We start from the raw sequence: 17,108 nt of genomic DNA on the forward strand, positions 1-17,108 counted from the left end.
GAGGAAATCTGCTGTCCTTACCTGGTCTGGCCTATGTATGACTCCAGACCCACAGCAATGTGGTTGATTCTTAAATGGCCTAACAAGCTACTCAGTTAGCAGTTTGGTTTGGACAATAAACAAAAAACAAATCATCTGGTCATTATCACATTGCTGCTTGTGGGAGCTTGCTGTGCGCAAATTGTGATGCCCCACCTTACAACAATCACCACACTTCAGAAGTACTTTATTACTGTAAAGCGCTTTTGGATGGCCTGAGGCGGTAAAAGGCGCAACAGAAATGCAAGTTTATCTTCATTCTTTAAACATACTCATTAACTGCTTATGAGGTTACCTAAACAAACTCACCAAAAACAACACGAAGAGACCCCCAGCTCAATAGGTAAAAAGGGTAAAGAGAAAAGGAACCGATTTATTGACTTTTTTTTCAAAAAAGGCGGTGGCTGGGTTGGGGTGGGGGAAGTATGTAGGGCTAGGGGGACAGTGCACATGGCTTGTCAACTCGATCTTCCACTTGTAGTAATCCTCTGGGTCCAAATGCAAAGACGGAAGGGGGTGAATAATGTAAACCGATGCTCGGCTTTTTGGATGACAATTGGCAACTGGAAACACGGAATCTGTCGCCGAGTCACATTAACATTTGAAACCTGTGCTGTTCTAGCGGGATGTGTGTGTGGTAACTGAGAGGAGTCAGTCTGAGTTGTATGGTTGTAAATGCTCCGGGGAGGGAGAGGGGGAATGATACATAAACCCTGGTACAGCAAAATAAAAACGATTGAGGAGCCTGGAATGTGGCTGGGGTTTAAATCCCAGGAGGCGGGGGGAATGTTTCAGGCGATGTTCTTGAGGTGGGAGCAGGAGCGAGTGCTTGCCATCTTAATCTGGGGGGCAGTTTAGCAGCCAGCTTCAGAGCGGAGGATTCTCCGATACCCCATTCAAAAAGGACCAGAGCTGCACGGCAGGCAGGAGCTGAGCTCGCACTGCCGGGAGGATTAACCCCTTCTCCCTCCCTGCCTGCCTGCCGAACGATAGGAGAGAGAGAGAAAATGGGCAACAGGGCTTGGAAAAGGAAGTTAATGCAGAGGGTTATCTACTCAATGTAAGGAGCTGCTGCAGCAATTGTCAAAGAGGGAGCTGGGGTACCTGATCACTATATTTATACAGTGCCCTGCCTTAAAGTGGCTCTGAAGATTGGACAGGAGGCGAGATTAAAGTTTACTTCACAATGCATCAGAATATTGGACGTTACGAGATAAGGAGGGTTGATTTAAAGCCTGTTTCGTGACTTTGCTTTCTGAGCCTTTCTGTATTATGTTTGAAAAAAATGTCATGTGGTCTTGCTATGACAATCGGCGCGGAAGTTGCTTTGGTTGGAAGGCTGCGAGATACGTAGAGAGCTGTGAGCTGTGTGTGTGAGTGGAACTACACAGTGTCACTGGGAGGAGTGGGGGGAAACAACGGCTTCACCTACAGCAGTAACCGCACTACCCCCCCCCCCCCCCTCAAAAAAAGTATGTAACAGAGAGGAGCTGAACAGTTCTTGTGATTAAATTGATTCCAGACATGCTGTGTGGGCTGAGGAGAGACTTACACTCAGACTTTGGTAAGTTCAGAGAGCTAAGTCTCTTCAGTATTTACTGATCCTTCCATTTAACTCTTGACGCGTCGAGTGTGCCTCGGTGAGGGGGTAAAGTGGTCTAATGTTCGCAGCCTAACTCCTTTGCCTGCTTCAGAGTTTATAGAAAGGAATTTGTGTGTGTAATCCTTCCAGCGCCTCACGCACAAACAGGTGCTCGTAAAACTGACAGTTCTGCAGAGCAGTGACTGGAGGACTAAAAGCAAGACCTGAACGCAGTAGGTTTCCAACAGGTTTAAATGAGGTATTCTGAGATTTAAAGGAAAATGGGGCTGGTGGGTTAAAGGGAGAAGTAGAGTTTGGGACTAGTGGGCTAAATTAATGGAGATTCCAATTTTGGGCACTGATGGATTCATGGAAGGACACTAGGATCTGGTGCAATGGGTTAAAGAGAGACACCAGGCTTTGATACCAATGGGTTCAATGAACAAATACCAAGACTAAGCACCAATGAGTTTCTGGGTCTCACCCCTTGCTGTACCAGTGTAAGTTCTTATTTAAATCCATCAGATGGATCTTCGTAACCATTGTCTATTTGTGGGCTGCAACCTCATTTTTTTATTCGTGGGACGTGAGCGTCACTGGCTGGGCCAGCACTTATTGCCCATCCCTGGTTGCTCTTGAGAAGGTGGTGGTGAGCTGCCTTCTTGAACCATTGCAGTCCATGTGGTGTAGGTACACCCACAGTGCTGTTAGGGAGAGAGTTTCAGGATTTTGACCCAGCGACAGTGAAGGAATGGTGATATATTTCCAAGTCAGGATGGTGAGTGACTTGGAGGGGAACTTCCAGGTGGTGGTGTTCCCATCTACTTGCTGCCCTTGTCCTTCTAGGTGGTAAAGACTGTGGATTTAGAAGTTGCTGTCAAAGAAGCCTTGGTGAGTTGCTACAGTGCATCCTATATTTGTTACACACTGCTGCTACTATGCACCAGTGATGGGGAGAGTAATGTTTAAGTTGGTGGATGAGTTGCCAATCAAGCGAGGCTGCTTTGTCCTGGATGGTGTCAAGCTTCTTGAGTGTTGTAGGAGCTGCATTCATCCAGGCAAGTGGGGAGTATTCCATCACACTCCCGACTTGTGCCTTGTAGATGGTGGACAGGCTTTGGGGAGTCAGGAGGTGAGTTACTCGCTGTGGCTCAGTAGGTAGCTCTTTCACCTCTGAGTCAGAAGGTTGTGGGTTTATGTCCTAGTCTAGGGACTTGAACATAAAAGTCAAGGGTGATATGCAGTGCAGTATTGAGGGACTGCTGCAGTATCAGAGGGGCTGCCTTTCAGATAAGACATTAAACTGAGGCTTTACCTACCCTCTCAGGCAGGTGTAAAGGATCCCATGGCACTGTATTGAAGAAGAGGAGGGGAGTTATCCCTGCTGCCCTGGTCAATATTAATCCCTCAATGAAGAGCAGACAGATTATTTGATCATTATCACATTGCTGAATGTGGGAACATACCGTGTGCTACTTGGCTGCCATGTTGTTTATTTTAGCTCAAGTGAAACATTTATTAAAAGCATTTATGTATGACTTTGTGTTTTGGTATTTGTGGCGCTGTGTGTGATTTGCTGTTCACTTGTTTGTGTGAGTATCTCTTGTGTCTGTTGCGCCTATGTGTTAAATCTTGACTTTGGCTCTGTTTGTCTGATGTATACATGTAAAAGAAAAAAAGAGGCTTGCATTTCAGTAGCACCTTTCATGACCTCAGTGTGTCCCAAAATGTTTGAAGCCAATGAAATACTTTTCTGAAGTGTAGAGACTGTTGTGATGTAGAAAACACAGAACCCCTTTTGAAAGCAGTGTGATTGTGAGCAGACACTGTGTTTCAGTGATGTCAGTTGAGGAATAGATATTGTTTTGGGACACCAAAGGAGACTTTGCTCTTTTTCAAAGTGCTAGGGAATCTTTTCCATCCACCTGAGAGGATAGGAAGGGCCTCAATTTAACATCTGCTCTGAAAGAGGGCACCATTGTGTTGGCTGAAATTTGTACTCAAATCTCCAGAATGAGACCTGAACTCACAACCTTCTAAATCAGAGGTGAGGCTTCTGCTACTGACACTGTTTGTGCATGTTATGCCTGATGGATGCAAGCCTGCCTGGTTGTATGTGCAATTATGTGAGTATCTGGTTATACAAGTGCTACCCGCAGAGCATGTATATCAGTTTTTATTTAACTCTGGTTATGTGTGACTTTCAATTCATTGACTGCAAAACAAATTGGGATGTCTTCAGGGCTCATTCTGAGCTGGGAGAAACCATCCCTGTGATTAATGTTCCATTAACTTTGACGGATGCAAGATCACGAGATCGCTCCCCACACTGTGCAGAATTGGCCAAACGATTTCCTCCTTCCACTGCCTTCAGAGCAGGCCAGTTATTTTTATGGAATAGAGTTGTAGCAAACTTATCATAATTAAAAACATCATACTGCTGGAAATCTGGAATGAAAACAGAAAATGCTGGGTCTACTCCTTAACTCTGGCAGCATCTGTGGAGAGAGGAACAGAGAAAGATCATCGACCTGAAAGATTAACTCGGTTTCTTGCTCCACAAATGCTTCTAGACCTGCTGAATATTTGCAGCTCCTTCCATTCCACTGACCATCATCACAACATGGGCTTATCGGCTGTTGCCACCTCAACATCTAAGGATCTTTTGTGAATGTTGACAGTGCAAATCCTGTGCCTTTCAATTCAAAGAAAGAAAGACGTGCATTAACTATAGCTCTTTTCACAACCTTAGAAACCCCCAAGCCGCTTTATAACCAATTAAGTCCTTTTTGAAGTGTAGTCACTGTAGTAATGGGGGAAAACCCAGCAGCTAATGTGCATATAACAAAGTGAATTTCTGTTTAGGGAGGTTGGTTGAAGGATAAATATTGACCAGGGAGAACTCTCCTTCTCTTCTTTGAAATAGTGCCATGGAATATTTTACAGGTCCTCAATTTAATATCACATCCGAAAGGTGGCACTTCCGACTGTGCAGCACTCCCTCAGTAATCTGCTGGAGTGTCAGTCTGGATTCTGTGCTCAGGTCTCTGGAATGGGGCTTGAACACACAACCTTCTGAAACAGAAATGAGAGTGACACACTGACACAGACACATTAAGAGTATTAATTAGAATAGAAGAGTATAAAAATTACAATATGAACAGAAAATGCTGGAAATACTCAGCAGGTAAGACAACATACATTTTCTGCTTATATTTCAGATTTCCAGCAGCCACAGTATTTAACCTTTTGTAAAAGTACATTGGACATAGTTACAGTAATGGACTTGCTTGCTGCTTTGTGTGATTAAGAGGCATTACTGCATTCTAGAGTCCATTACTTGTTCTTTTGAGCAAGTGTGCTCCAATAGTGGAGCACACTTAAAGATTGATAAAATATCACATATATTACAAGTGATAAAATTTTAGTGAATGAATAACAGTGGATCTGATACAAGATTGAAGTGCAGGTAACGTTGAATTCTCATCATTGTGCTATCAACTAGGGTTGCGATTGTTTTATGTCAAGTTTCTATCTGGGCCGTATGCCCAAGTGCTCCCCTAGCAGAGGGCTGCAATACTCAGAGGTAAATTAATTGTTCAGTGACTTGGGACTGCAAAAAGGTCAGCTACTTACATGAGCACTATCGAATGCGTTAGAGTATCTTGAGGGTCATGCGCTGTGGGAGCTCAGTGCTTTCAGAGGTACTGCCCATATACACTTCTGAGGGACTCAAAGATGTCACTGTCGCTAGGCAGCTCCTTCATGTCTCCGGTCGTGCCTCTACTGAAGACCATCTCCTCATAAGGCACAGGTCTCTGCATACAGAAACTGGGGCCTTTGCGCACCTTCCTAATGGTTGTGCTCCAGATTTTGTCCGAGATGGTTTGGAACTTGCTTTATGGATCTTGCATCCCAAACCTTCCATGGTAGCAGTGGGAGAATTTATGCCAGGTGCATCTGTTATTGAAGATTCAAGCCTAAAATCTACACTGACTCTTCAGTGTAGTGTTGAGAGAGTGCTACATTGTTGAAGGTACTATCCTTTGGGTAAGACAGTCAATCAAATTTTTGTTGGTCAGAAAACCAGGACAACTGCTTGCTTTTGTATGATTCGAAGGTCCATCTTCAAAGACTTGTCCTGATGTCCTCACCAACATTCCCCCCTCAAGCAACAACAACAGAAATAGTTTACATGCCCCTTCATCTAGTTACTATCTGTGGGATTTTGACGTGCTGAAACCAGCCACCATGTTTGCCTGCAATACAATGATGACTGTACTCCAAAGGAACTTATTCTAGGGGAATCATTTTGAAGCATTTCTGAGAATTGTGACGAGGGACACATTCTTTCCACCTCTTCCTTTCCAGGTGTTGGATGGTAGAGTAGAGAGACACTGCCCTTCCAATCGCTGACATCTTTCTCCGTCCTACATCTAGTATGTGCAATTTTGGGAGATAGGGGGTCAGAGCAGGATGAGCTGTGGGCACCCCCTCTCTGCCTTGTGGAAAATTTCTAATTTTAGATTAAAATTAAACATTCTGCTTTTAATGCAAAAAAAAACAAACAATGACAGGGTGCGTTTGGATGTGGCCACTTCCTTTGGATGAGAGATAGCTGCATGTGAATTAATAAGCAGACAGGCATACTGCACAATCAAAATATCTCCTCAGCGGTTTCACTGATTTGGTGCAATGTGTTAATGTGCTGAATGTGGCAATCTGTAACACGTCGCCCAGCCTCTTATATAGCACTATAACCCCAGGCAACTCATTCACCTGGAGTTACAAAACATTGACCGCTTGAGATTGTTGAATCAATACAAGTTAATTCAGTAAATGGAATGTAAATTCTTAGTATGAATTTGTTTTCAAAATTACTCTTAAATTAATTTAATGGACCTTTGTGGTGGAAGAGATTAAAAGGAGATCAATTTTAGTCTCAGGCTGAGCCAAAGAGTTTTTGGATGACACTGAGTCCAGTATTTGTACAAACAGGGGGTGTCCAAAAGCAAGCTGCTTCAGGCTGAGTGGATACTCAAGCTTTTACAACATAGTCCATAGGGAATAATGTTTGAGATTTGGACCAGCTTTAGAGCTTTGAGTTTTCAGGAATCTTCACTCTCCAGAACCAGGCCTAAGGACCAGCAGCAGTTGTAACAGGACCATAACCCTTCCTGGTTTCCCACCCCTCACCTCCATTTTAGTTCTAATGTTGTTACGTTGAGAGTGAGTCAAGCATTTTCCTGTTTTGATGAATCTCAGCATTTTCCTTCATTGTACTAAATATTGAATCAATATATACGTGATATCCAATATCCAGAGTTCTTTTGCCCTCAAAGGAAGAAAGACTTGTATTTATCTAGCACTTTCCACGACCACTGGTTATCTCAACACCTTACAACCGAGTAAGTACTTTTTGAAGTGTAGTCACCATTTTCTGATGTTGAGTGAGGGATGAATATTGGTCAGGACACTTGGGATAAATCCCCTGCTCCAAATAGTGCCACAGGATCTTTGACATCCACCCGAGCAGACAGAAGGGGCCTTGGTTTAACATCTCATTCAAAAGGTGGTGTAGCACTCCCTCAGTGTTCTACTAGAGCATCAGCCATGATCATTGTGCTCAAGCTCTGGAGTGGGACCTGAACCCAGAACCATGTGCTTTAGAAATGAACATGCTACCTTTTGACCCACAGCTGCCATTGTCAAAGCTATTTTCTTCCTGGACAGCAGATAATCTTTACTGGGCAGGAAGAGAAAGCAGTTTGTGTACTCTGGAACTTTGGCTGTGAGCTACACTCATTTGCTGAATGAATTCATTCGAGGAGCATTTCTTACTCTGCATTGGAAAGTGAATTTATAAATCTGCTTTGTTACTTGCAGGTGCTTCTGGGTAAATGCTTTCAAAAATGATTTCTGATTGTATATCATAGTTGAATATTAACCCAACACAAAGTCTCTCAACAGGAAAGCACTAGCATTTATACATTGCTAAAATATTTAATTTTCTGTAATTGCTCCCACCACCTTGGGCTAGAAGGGACAGGGGAGCTAAGAAAGGTTGAATTTAGGAGGGTGGTTGCAGGAAAAAAGACTTCCATTTATATAGTGCCTATCACAACTACCAGATGGCCCAAAGCATTTTACAGCCAATGAAGATCTTTTGAAGTGTAGTCAATGTTGTAATGTACGAAATGCAGCAGTTAATTTGCGCACAGCAAGCTCCCACAAATAGCAATGTGATAATGACTGGATAATTTGTTTTTGTGATTTGATTGATGGGTAAATGTTGGCCAGAACAGTGGGTTAATCCCCCCCCCCCGCTCTTCTTCAAAATAGTGCCATATCCACCTGAGAGGGCAGACGGGCCTCAGTTTTAACATTTCATCCAATGACATCACCTCCCTCAGTCCTGCACTGCAGTATCAGCCTGTGTTCAAGGCCTGGAGGGGGACTTGAACCCACAACCTTCTGATTTAGTGGTAAGGGTGCGACCAACTGAATCATGAATGACACAGTGGAAGCTTCTTTCTCCCAGAGACAGCAAATAATCTGTTGCTGAGCATGAAGAAAGAAAGATGTTTCAATCAATTTTACTTTTTTTTTAATTAAGAGAAAGACCCACCATAGACTGAGGTGTATAAGTCGACCCAGCATATAAGACAGCCCCATGTTTTCAGTCCCAAAAATCATGTTTGCGTATACTTGGTGTATAAGTTGACCACCCCCACTTTTCAATCACGACATGCTATACTCGCATTAGTAGTCAGCCTCAATCTTTCACCCCACAAAAGGATGTTTTACTTACTGGTACCTTATAACTGGGTGCAAGGGTTCAAGCAGGTGATGTGGACTGTGTTGCAAAGATACTCGGGAGTTAAGACATGTTCACACAGTGTAACAAACGACAAAGATGGCCACACCCTTGCCAGTGGTTCACTTTACTGCTTGCCATATATGTCAGCCCCTGTTTTTGGAGGGATATTTTGAGGCTTCAAAGGTTGACTTAAATGCTGACATCGACAGTAATTGAAAAGATGAAATTTGAAAGACATCTTTGCGTACTGCTTGTTGCAGTCAGTGCCACAGGCAGCAAATGTAGAACTGTACGCACTCCATCCAGATGTTGTACTTGCCCACATCTGGGTGCATTTCTAATGAGGGTCTAGACATACATTCCCAAGGGTAATTTAGAAATCTTACTGGAATAAGCATGCCAGGTTGAAGCAGGAAGTGGGGAGAAGAGAGACAGTATGAACGGAGCAGGGAGAGGCACGAGGCAGATTAAATTGGGCAGATGGAGAGGTCCGGTTCAATTAAAGCAGAGTGGGGAGTAGTATGCCAGCGTGAGCAAATGAAGGTGGAGAGAGTGCCAGGGATGAGGATGAGGAGGTTGGAGGGCAAAGAGTATCTGCAAACTGTGAGGGGAAGGGGACATTATTGAGTGGGAGGATGTAACTGCTTCTGTGAAGTTAAGAGGAAAATGCCCCATTGAAGGGTAGAAACGGATGTTAATGTCGCTGTTTTTGGCGATGGCTCTGATCCATTTGTTCTGCTGAAAGCCCAAGAGATATTTATTTTTCTTATTTGCTTCTGATTAAAAGTGTATGCGTTGTGAGGTGTAAAAGCAGCTAAAGTAAACCAGAAGAGACCAATTTTCGAGTAAAACAATAAATTTTCCCGGGCTCTCTTGAGAAATGCACCAGATGTGGGCGAGTGCAGCATCTGGATGGAGAGTGTACAGCTCTGGGTTTGCTGTTTATAGCACCAGCTGCAATAATTTTCAGTCAGCGATGCCTTTCCAATTCCCTCTTTTCAGTTAGAAGAATAAACCTGATTAAAACATTCCTTCTCCCTTCCCGCTAACAGAATATCTGCCACCCCAGGAGAAAGGAGTTTTTAAAGATAAAGGAAAATAATTAATTCCCCAATGGGTCGAAAGTAATTTCCAATAAATTTGTGCAAATGGGTCCTTCCGTTTTAGGAATTAAAAAAAGTCACAATGCCCACGTATTTTGTAGATTTCAAAATGTTGACTAAATAAAGAGGATTCTCCGTCTCCCCCAACCCCCAACCTTTAATCAGGCAGGAACAACAGACATGACAATTAGCATTTATAAAGTATCTTTAACACAGTAAAACATTCCAAGGAGTTTTGCAGGAGCGTTTGTCAAGCTGTCTCAAAGAAGAAAAGTACAGCACAGGAATTGTTAAATAAAAGTTGACACCAAGCCACATGACGAGGTTTAAAAATGCTCCTGAATCTGGACAAGATAGGTCAACTCCAGAGGCAAATCTAAATAAAGTCTTGGGCATTAGAAGTACACAGATGTGGAACGAAATGGGCATCCGGAGCTAGAACCTGGTCAGAATGGGTTTTGGGATCTGTTTCTGAAAGTGAAAGCACTGAGCCCAGCACCAGAGAAAGCCTTGAAAATAGTCTGGTGTCTGGCTTCGAAGAAAAGAAGAAAGGTTGAACAGGTCGGGCCTATACCTATTGGAGTTTAGAAGAATGAGAGATGATCCTATTGGGAGCACATAGGGCAGGATCTTTCGCTTGGTGTGTGGGTGTGTGCCTGACACGCCCGAGCGTGAAATAAAGTGCGTTGATGTCGGCTGAGCATCTCGATGTCAATGCGCACTCTCGCGATAATTAGATCAGTGGGCACGCGCCGGAGCTGGCAATTAAAAGACCTATTAACGCCATTAAGTTAGCAATTATGCTGAATTTTTCACTGCCCGTTCAACCTAACAATTGGCGGGCAGGCGAAAAGGTCAAGTGGCCATTGCATTTTTTAGGAAACCTCATCCACGGGCGGGATGAGGTTTCCTAAAGCAAATAAAAATAAAATAAAAATTTTACACTTGAATTAAAACATGTCCCTGCTCATGTGACAGAGTCACATGAGGGGACATGTTTTATCACATTTTTGTGTTGTTCATTAGTTTTTTTAAACAGCGCTTCATCTCCCTGAGGCAGCTCCACTTGCCCTCCTCCCGATGCCCGCACAGGCAGCGCTGAGCGCTGCCGCTCACGTTCCATGCCGGGCTGGGCCTTGATTGGTCCGCCTGCGTAAAATCGCAATGCACTGCTGATCGCGGGAGGCGGTGGCTTCTTGCCCTGCCCCACCCCCGCCAAGCACCCCCACCGCCAAGGGCAAAATCCTGCCCATAAGATCCTGAGGGGACTTAATAGGGTAGATACCGGAAGGATGTTTCCACTTGCTGGGGAGACTAGATCTAGGGGAGACAGTTTAAGAATAAGAGGTCTCCTTTTTAAGATAGAGATGAGGAGAATTTTTTTCTCCCAGACGGTCTTTAGTACATAGAATTCTCTTCCCCTAAGAGCAGTGGAGGCTGGGTCATTGAATTTATTCAAGGCCGAGTTAGACAGATTTTTGATGGACAAGGGAGTTAAGTGTTGTGGGGGGCAAGCAGGAAAGTGGAGTTGAGACCACAACCAGATCAGCCATGATCTTATTGAATGGTGGAGTAGGCTCGAAGGGCCGAATGACCTACTCCTGCTCTTAATCCTATCTTCCTGTGTTCCTGTATTAAGATGACCAAAAGCTTGGTCAAATAGGGATGTTAGGAGCACCTCAAAGAAGGAGAGATGAATAGAGAGGCAGAGAGGTTTAGGGAGGGAATTCCAAAGCTTAGAAGCCAAGCAGATGAAAGCACGGCTACAAATAGTGCAACAAATGGGGGATACACAGGAGAAAAGAATTGGAGGATGCAGAGTGCTCAGACGATTGTGGGGCTAGATAAGGTTACAGAGCTTGGAAGAGGTGAGATCATTGAGGGATCAGAAAACAAGAGTGCAGTTTTTGAAATTGAGGTAGATGGGACTGTAATGAGATGTAAATGGTGGTGCAGCACTTACAGATGTCCAAGTTGCTGCTGTTTTCATTGGTGCTATGAAATGAGTGACTGCCCATCAGTACTTAATGTAATGCAGAGCAGCCTTACAAGTGGTTCTTAGAGAGATGGCTACCGAGATCAGCACAACTGTGTTAACCTTCCTCCCAGCCAGCGAGCTTTTTCAAACATATGTGCACCTTGCTAGCATGATTCAAAAGAGGCCCAGCCGTGACTGCAGTGCATTCAGCCTCCTTTGCACCCAGTGGAAGAAGCCACTTAAAAACCAACCCCTAAGTGCCATTGGCACATCCCCATCCTATTCCCCCATCCCATTCCTTCCCCAGTAAATAAATCTTGTGCTTAAACACTTGTGTGTGCCTTCAGATATTCAGGTGATTATAGTCTATTTTCTCCAATACAGTTTAAGCTACAAACTCGTGTCCCGCTGCACTTTCAATGTCGTTACTTGTTTTCAGATGTCAGATACTTATATTCAGAGTCGTTTCAGGGCTGCATTAGCGTTTCCAAAGTTGTTAGTCAGCTTTTGTGGGTTTCTTAAGCTTTACACGAAAATAATAAAAAATAACAGCGATAATGGAGAAAATAATTCTGAAATCAATCTGTAACCATGGAAACTGATGGTCTGAATGGTTCCTGGAGAACGTGTGTAGTGGAAATGCAGTGATTTATTTCTTTTAGGGGGAATTTCTCGGCGATTGGATTGGAAGCAAACTGCAGCATTGTATTTCACTTACTAAAACCTTCCAAAAGCCATCTCTGTGTTTAATAAATTATTGTCACTAAGCTTCCCAACTCATCTACTTTGCAAACTGACGTCTCTGGACCGATGTGTTTCAAGGAGGGAATCGAGGCAGCTGCTTTTCACAGCAGAGTGCATTGTAAATTTACCAGAAAGGTACTGGGGCTTAGATCTTTCTGAGGACAGGTTGCAAGGTATGGTTTCTATTCCCTTGTGTGTCAGCTGTGGCTTGGTTGGTAGCACTCTCACCTCTCAGTCCCAAGGTCCTGGGTTCAGGATGCGCTCAAGGGCTTGAGCACAAAAATCCAGGCTGACACTCCAGCGCAGTACCGAGGGAGTGCTGCACTGCTGGAGGGTGCTGGAGACGTTAAACTGTATGACCAGAAAATCTCTTTTTTGTGGTGTTGATTGAAGGATAGCTCCCCTGCTCTTCAAAATAGCATCCACTGGGGTAGGCAGATGGGGCATCGGTTTAGAATCATTCTAAACTGATGCCCCAAACTGATGCCCCATCTGCCTACTCCAGTGGATGTAAGAGAACCCCTGGTGCTATTTCGAAGAGCAGGGGAGTTATCCCTCAATCAACGTCACAAAAAGAGATTTTCTAGTCATTGTTGTTTGTGGGAGTTTTCTGTGCACAAATTGATTGTTGCGTTTCCTACATTGCACAGTGACTACACTACAAAAGTACTTCATTGTCTGTAAAGCACTTTGAGACGTCCGATGGTCATGAAAAGTGCTAAATAAGTGCAACTCTTTCTTTTTTTTCTTGGCTGTAGAAAATTGAGGGCTAATCTGATTGAGGAGTTTCAAATGACAAAGGGATTTAAAAGGGTAGATACAGAGAAGCTGTTTCCCTGGGTTTGGGGAATCCAGAACATGGGGCAAAATCTTAAAATGAAAGCGAGGTCATTTGGAGCGAAATCTGGAAGCACTTCCTTATACACAAGCTAATGGGACTCTCTCACCTCCAAAAGGCTGAGGATGCTGTCAATGGAGCTTTCATGACTGAGATTGATAGGTATTTGTTATGGAACAGTATCAAGGGATGTGAAGCTAACGGAGGAAAATAGCATTGCGTACAGATCAAATTCAAAGGAAATTGTAGAACAGACTCGAAAGGTTGAATGGCTCCTGTTCTTGTGTTCCTGTCAATTCAAGCTCACACTTATCTCCCCTTTCTCCAGTGTAAGGCCACACTGTTCTTCCTTCTTCCCTAATTCATCCTGGTATCCCATCCCCTGTCCACTTTTTATTGGCACTCTCCTTTCCCCATCCCTAGATTCATACTGCCATACTTCGGCCAGGATTTTCTGACCCCACCCACCGCCGGGATCTTACGGTTCTGCTGAAAATCAATGGCCTTTTGGCTGGCCCACCACATCCCCTGCACCGGGCCCAAAGCACAGCGGTGCCGGAAAATCCCAGCCTTTGTCTAACTGCTCCCAGCTAATGCTACAAACTCCTCCCCTCTAGTTAGTGATGCCACTTCTGCCTACTCCTTCCTCTCTCCGTTTGTGCCAGAGCTCCCCTTTCCCCTCCTGTCCTCCCACCAGTTACAATGGCATGCTCCTCTCAGCACCATGCCCATTCCAGTTCCCTGCAGCAATCCAATCAGACTGGGAGTGCACAATGTTTTCAAACCTGCCTCTTTTGGTGCAGTTCCTTCCTGCTGACTTTGTGCAACCATCTCTCGTCGGTGGCCATTCACATTGGTGTGGATTTCAACAATGTTAGAGCATTGGCCAGTTTGACACGTTGGCAGACTGCACCAATGAGGTAGACACGTCACTGGCAGCATCCCACAATACGGTTAGTGCTAGTTCAGCAAACAAATCATCTCCTCCAGCTCTCAGTCTGGGGCCTTTAGACAGGACTAATTAGATTGTATTGTTCTATGGTCAGCACTAAGTAGGCTGACAGCGGATCATTTAGCTACATGAGGGATCATCAGCATTGTACATCGTCATATAATTAAGGAGACGTAAAGCAACAGTCTGTGGAAGATCCCTGATGCCCAACACAAAGCACAACATTTTCCAATTTTATGTTTTTTTACGTTTTCTTTTAATTACAAATGCTATGCACTCTATTGTGATATATTCGGACCACCATTCATGACAGCACAGCCCCTTTAACCCTTTACCTTTAGCAGATTTGCAGCTCTTCACACAGGGACGGAAGAACCATCTTATTTATAGTGATGTTTAAGGACCATTTTGCACATCGATAATTGCCTCCTGCAATGGTCCCGAATTGCTTTGGTTAATGTCTTGCAGTTTTTAAATGGTTGAGCCCTCATAAAGTTGGTCTGAGTGCCACACTGTGACAAAAATTGCAAACAAAAAAATGCAGCCCATTTGCTTCATGTGGTAAATGGCTCATTACAGGATGTTTTCTAGAGCATTCTCTTAATGAGCAAATCTCCAGCCTTTTAGTTAAAGTCGTGATCCCTTGGTCAACTGTTTTCTTGTTGAGCAGTCCTGTGTTCTTTAACAAAACAAAAATCTACATCCTAAAATATCCTGCAAAGAATACACATCATACTTTAATGCCTGGCTGAGCATTCAAAATTAGATCTCTGGTCTTTTAAATTTGTCCGTCATCTGATAATTGGCAGCTTAATATCAGTTCAGCGAATCGACAATAAAAATAGAAAATTGCAGGCAACTGCTCAGTCTGGCCTAGTCGTGACTTCAGTCCTACACCAATGTGACTGACTCTTCTTATCTGCCCTCTGAAGTGGCCTAGCCAGCTGCTCAGTTGTATCAAAATTGCTTGTGGTTTACTGTGAAGGCCCACCACCACCTTGTCAGCTCAAACTAGGGATGGGCAATAAATGCCAGCCTTAATGATGCCCACATCCTAAGGATAAATAAAAACAAAATTCTGGGGAGGGAAACCTTAATCAGAAACATAGAGAAATAAAAGCAGGAGTAGGTCATTCACCCTTCGAACCTGCTGCGCCATTCAACTGATTGTGGCTGATCCTTTATCTCAATGCCATGCTCCTGCTCTCTCCCCATATCCCTTGATGCCTTTAGAGTCTAGAAGTTTATTAGCTTCATAAATATATTCAGTGATTTGGCCTCCACATTCTGTGGTAGAGAATTCCACAACTTCACCACCCTCTGAGTGAAGAAGTTTCTCCTCATCTCAATCTGAAATGGTCTACCCCGTATCCTGAGATTGGGACCCCTTGTTCTAGACCCCCCCCCCACAGTCAGAGGATACATCATTGCCGCATCCAATCTGTCCATCCCTGTCAGAATTTTATGCGTTTCAATGAGATCCCCTCTCATTCGTCTAAACTCCAGTGAATACAGGCCTATACAGCCCAATCTCTCCTTATATGACAATCCTGCCATCCCAGGAATTAGTCTGGTGAACCTTCGCTGCACTCCCTCTATGGCAAGTATATCCTTTCTTAGGTAAGGAGACCAAAACTGCACACAATACTCCAGGTGGGGTCTCACCAAGGCCCTGTACAGCTGCAGTAAGACATCCTTACTCCTGTACTCAAGCCCTCTCGCAATGAAGGCCAACATACCATTTGCCTTCTTAACTGCTTGCTGCACCTGCATGCTGGCTTTCAGTGATTGGTGCACAAGGGCACCCAGATCCCTTTGTATATCAACATTTCCCAATCTATCACCATTTAAATAATACTCTGCCATTCTGTTTTTCCTACCAAAGTGAATAACTTCACACTTATCCACATTATACTACATCTGTATTTGCCCACTCACTCAACTTGTTTAAATTGCCTTGAAGCCTCTCAACATCCTCTTCACCACTCCCATTCCCACCTAGTTTTGTGTCGTCAACAAACATTGGTTCCTTCATTGATATATGCTGTGAATAGCTGCAGCCCAAGCACTGATCCCTGCAGTACCCCATTAGTCACCGCCTGCCATTCTGAAGAACTATTAACCTGGAACAAAGGGATCAACATAACACGAAAGCATCCTGTCACACCCCCTCAAATAATTTCTTCAAGTTGCTTTCAGCCACTTCATGCAGCCCACCCCACATACAGGGTTCCTTAATTCAAATCAGTTTAGCACTTTGAGTTATGAGAAGTAGATGGCTAAAGCTAATGTCTGCAACATAATAAATATATTTTAAAAATACTGAAAAAGAACATTGCTACATTTACTTGTAAAATTGATCTTTAAGTTTTAGGATTTCCTGGAAGCAGCATCCCCTGTTAGGCTTGTCCTCTCCCTGGGGCCTGGTTAGGGTTTTCACTCCTCTAGGATTATCCGGGAGTCTGCAGGAATTAAACACTAATATCTGGGACACTAATGTGAGCCACCTAGGAGACAAGAAATCATAGAGGCCTTATGTTTACTTTCACTTATTTGATCACCTACATTTATTGTTTATAACATTGAAGATGGTTAGAAAAGGCCATTTGTCTGACAGCCAACACTGATCCAATAAAATAAAGAGTTTGTTCACTTTCCAATGGGGGAAGGTGGGCAAGTGTGAAGAGGGTCATAGTGAGTGACCACTGGCTGGAGTGTGAGGGCTGGGCGGTTAAAGGCAGGAAGTCATTTGGTGAAATCTCCAAGAGTACAACCAACCAAAGTTGACAGCCCTCGGTTTAGGGCTTGAGTTATGGTTTAGTCCAAGGCCTTGAACCTTGAAATTCACACTCCTTTTAGCACATGAAGCTGAATTTTCGTTCCTGAGTCAGGAGAATGCACCTTGGATCTTCAGATTTTCGCTCCAGAGGGACAGGTGTTAACAGGAGTCACTCACTGCACCTAGAAACAGTGTGGAGGCAGCCACAGAGGCTGCAGGGTGCATAAGCCTTTTAAAGGCTCACCTCGGTACTCATGGACAATAAAACAAGAA

General features: G+C 43.9%; 1 protein-coding gene across 1 annotated transcript in view; it reads left to right on the forward strand.

The window, feature by feature from the left end:
* The first annotated feature begins 1,505 nt into the window (after positions 1–1,505).
* The window catches only part of grip2b (glutamate receptor interacting protein 2b), a 178,830-nt gene continuing 163,227 nt past the window's right edge, over positions 1,506–17,108 (forward strand). The window contains exon 1 of the mRNA XM_041191848.1: positions 1,506–1,603. Coding sequence (XP_041047782.1) covers positions 1,564–1,603 — 40 coding nt within the window. The 5' untranslated portion in view covers positions 1,506–1,563. The remainder of the gene's footprint in view (positions 1,604–17,108) is intronic.

Source organism: Carcharodon carcharias, chromosome 7 (genome assembly GCF_017639515.1).
Source record: "Carcharodon carcharias isolate sCarCar2 chromosome 7, sCarCar2.pri, whole genome shotgun sequence".
NCBI lineage: Eukaryota > Metazoa > Chordata > Chondrichthyes > Lamniformes > Lamnidae > Carcharodon > Carcharodon carcharias.